We start from the raw sequence: 2,397 nt of genomic DNA, 5'->3' as shown, positions 1-2,397 counted from the left end.
TGAAAGATTAAAATTTCGTTTATTTACTCTTCCAAAACAGCATGGACAATTGAATCAAGAACTTCAAAAATATAACTAGGCAAGTAGCTAACGTTGATCCGACACCAGGCACACATTTGCACATGGCAGGTACGTCAAGTGGAGCTAGTCGAGGGTGTAGCAGCACTTCTTGAAGGTGTTCATGTCGCGGCTAAAGAGTGGCACGTAGGCGTCCACGCTGCCGTCGCCCAAGAAGGAGGGCAGCAGGATGAGCAGGCCCTCCACCGGCAGGTAGCTGGGCATGAAGAAGAAGGGCCGGCCGCCGCCGAAGTCCATGTCGTAGAACGGGATCCGCAGCCAGCTGTCGACCTCGATGTTGGGGCTCAGCACCATCTCAGCCGCGTCCGCCGTCGCCGCCAGCCGCTCCTTCTCCACCGCGCCCGAGTTGGCGAAGTCGATGAAGGACTTGAAGTAGCCGTCGTTGATACGGGCCACCTCCCGGCTGATGAGCTCCACCGCGTGCTTCAACGGCCTGGCCACGAGTTCACCCGCCGTCGTGGTGGGCCGCGCCCAGAGGATGACGTTACCGGTGTATCCGTCCGGCACCTGCGGGCTCATCCGCGCTCTCCCGTCCACCGCGATGGCGACGCTGGTGCTCTCCCCGCCGTCGAGCCCGCGCGCCATCGTCATGGTCCGCCACAGGTGCGCCACCACGCACTGCAGGGTGCTGCACGGCCTGGGCGCGCCCGCCGACGCCTGCGCCTTGAGCCTGGAGATGAACTCCCGGCTAAAGTGCACCTTGTTCACCACCACCTCGTCGTCGTCGCCGTCCGCACGGACAACGTCGTCGTGCACCTTTTCGTAGGGCTTGAACTCGACGCCACGGTGCTCGTACTCGACGTGCAGCGGTTCGCGGGGATGGAAGAAGGAAGCGCGGTCGTGCACCGGGACGGGGTCGACGGCGGCGCCGCGGGTGGCCTGGCTCCAGGCGACGAAGAAGTTGCCGGTGGAGCGGCCGTCGGACACGATGTGCTGCGTGGTGAACCCCACGACGAGCGACCCGCACGAGAAGCGCGTGACCTGGATCAGCATGAGCTCCTCGGGGCCGTCATCGCCGCTGGGGTGCAGGCTGAGCACCTCCGGCGTGGGCTTGAGCGGCATGACGCTGTCGAGCGCCACGTCGGCCGTCGCCTCCACGAAACGCGCGCCGGCGTCGTTGAGCAGGATAGCGCGTTCGCCGTTGGCGTCCACGCCGAGCCGGCCGGCCCACTCGCGGTAGTCCACCAACGCCCTGGCCAGCCCGGCCTCGAGGACGTCATTGGGCGGCGCCGGTGCGTGGAAGGCGTAGATGACGGAGATGTACGTGTCGAAGTTGGCCTTGTCGAGCACGGTGAGCGGGACGACGTCGGCGGTGCAGCCTGGAGCGACGCCGCAGGCGCCGTACTCGGGCTTGACGGCCTTGGACGAGTGCACGGTGATCTTCATGTCAACAGTGAACGTGCGTAAGAATGAGCTTTCTTGCTGAACAAAGGTAGCTCGGCTGGTGTTCTTCCTGGTACAAGCAAGGTAGTAGTAGTGTGTGATTATTGGATGGTGAGACTGGATGAGCAGATGTCGGGTGTTATATAGAGAGCCGGAGGGCGATGCATGCTTGCATGCATTTCCTGAGACATTCCATTGGAGCAACCGGGGTTGGAATTGGATTGGTCAAAAGACATTTCTTTAGGTAGGTGGGGGATGGACATTTTCTTTTGCTATTGGCGAATTGAGTTGACCATGCATGACATTTTCTAGCCGTCGAGAAGAGAGGAAACAGGAGTAGTGGCAGCATCGTTAGTACCGGTGAGGCTGGTTGTAACGAGTATCATATGCATGATATTAATATAAACCTTCGTAATACATAGTATTATAAATTAATATTTTAGATTGTCTTATTAATTATTTTGCATGACATAAAGTAGTGAATATTTAATATGATGTGGTATCATGATATGATACATGATACCACACACTCTCTCTCCTTATTTAATTGTGTATCACATCATTTAAAAATTTAGTTGGCATTCATGATACCGCTTATGATACTCTCATTACGATCAGGCTGAGCAGAGGATGAGATCGGGACGCCGCGTTCAGATCTTAGACAGTGACCGTTGTGAATGTTAATAGATATACTAATGTAGTCCTAGACTGGCTCTTCACGCCGTTCAGAGGTCAGAATGGGCAAATTAGGTTTACATTGACTCGGTAAAGTGTCCTTTGATATTTTATTTAGGGCCCATTTGGGTTTACCTTTTCTATTTATTTGATTTGAAAATCCTATAAACCGAATGAGCCCTTAGTGGTGTTTGCCTGTAGTGCAATCTATTAAGAAAACTAATGTTACTCCCCAAGATACATATTATAACATCCTATTCA

The 2,397-nt window shown here is 55.0% G+C and overlaps 1 protein-coding gene across 1 annotated transcript; it reads right to left on the bottom strand.

Annotated features, from left to right (window-relative positions):
- Positions 1-1,594, bottom strand: LOC125539900 (agmatine coumaroyltransferase-1). The gene has a single exon (XM_048703437.1). It carries the CDS (start codon positions 1,462-1,464, stop codon positions 145-147), a length of 1,320 nt encoding a protein of 439 aa, XP_048559394.1. The 5' UTR covers positions 1,465-1,594; the 3' UTR covers positions 1-144.
- Between the last annotated feature and the right edge of the window lie 803 nt (positions 1,595-2,397).

This window comes from Triticum urartu, chromosome 2 (genome assembly GCF_003073215.2).
Source record: "Triticum urartu cultivar G1812 chromosome 2, Tu2.1, whole genome shotgun sequence".
Taxonomy (NCBI): Eukaryota; Viridiplantae; Streptophyta; class Magnoliopsida; order Poales; family Poaceae; genus Triticum; species Triticum urartu.
This window is presented reverse-complemented; position numbering and strand designations above follow the sequence as displayed.

Excerpts from the sequence above, each read along its gene's own strand:
- LOC125539900 (XM_048703437.1), bottom strand. The coding sequence starts at position 1,464 with ATGAAGATCACCGTGCACTCGTCCAAGGCCGTCAAGCCCGAGTACGGC.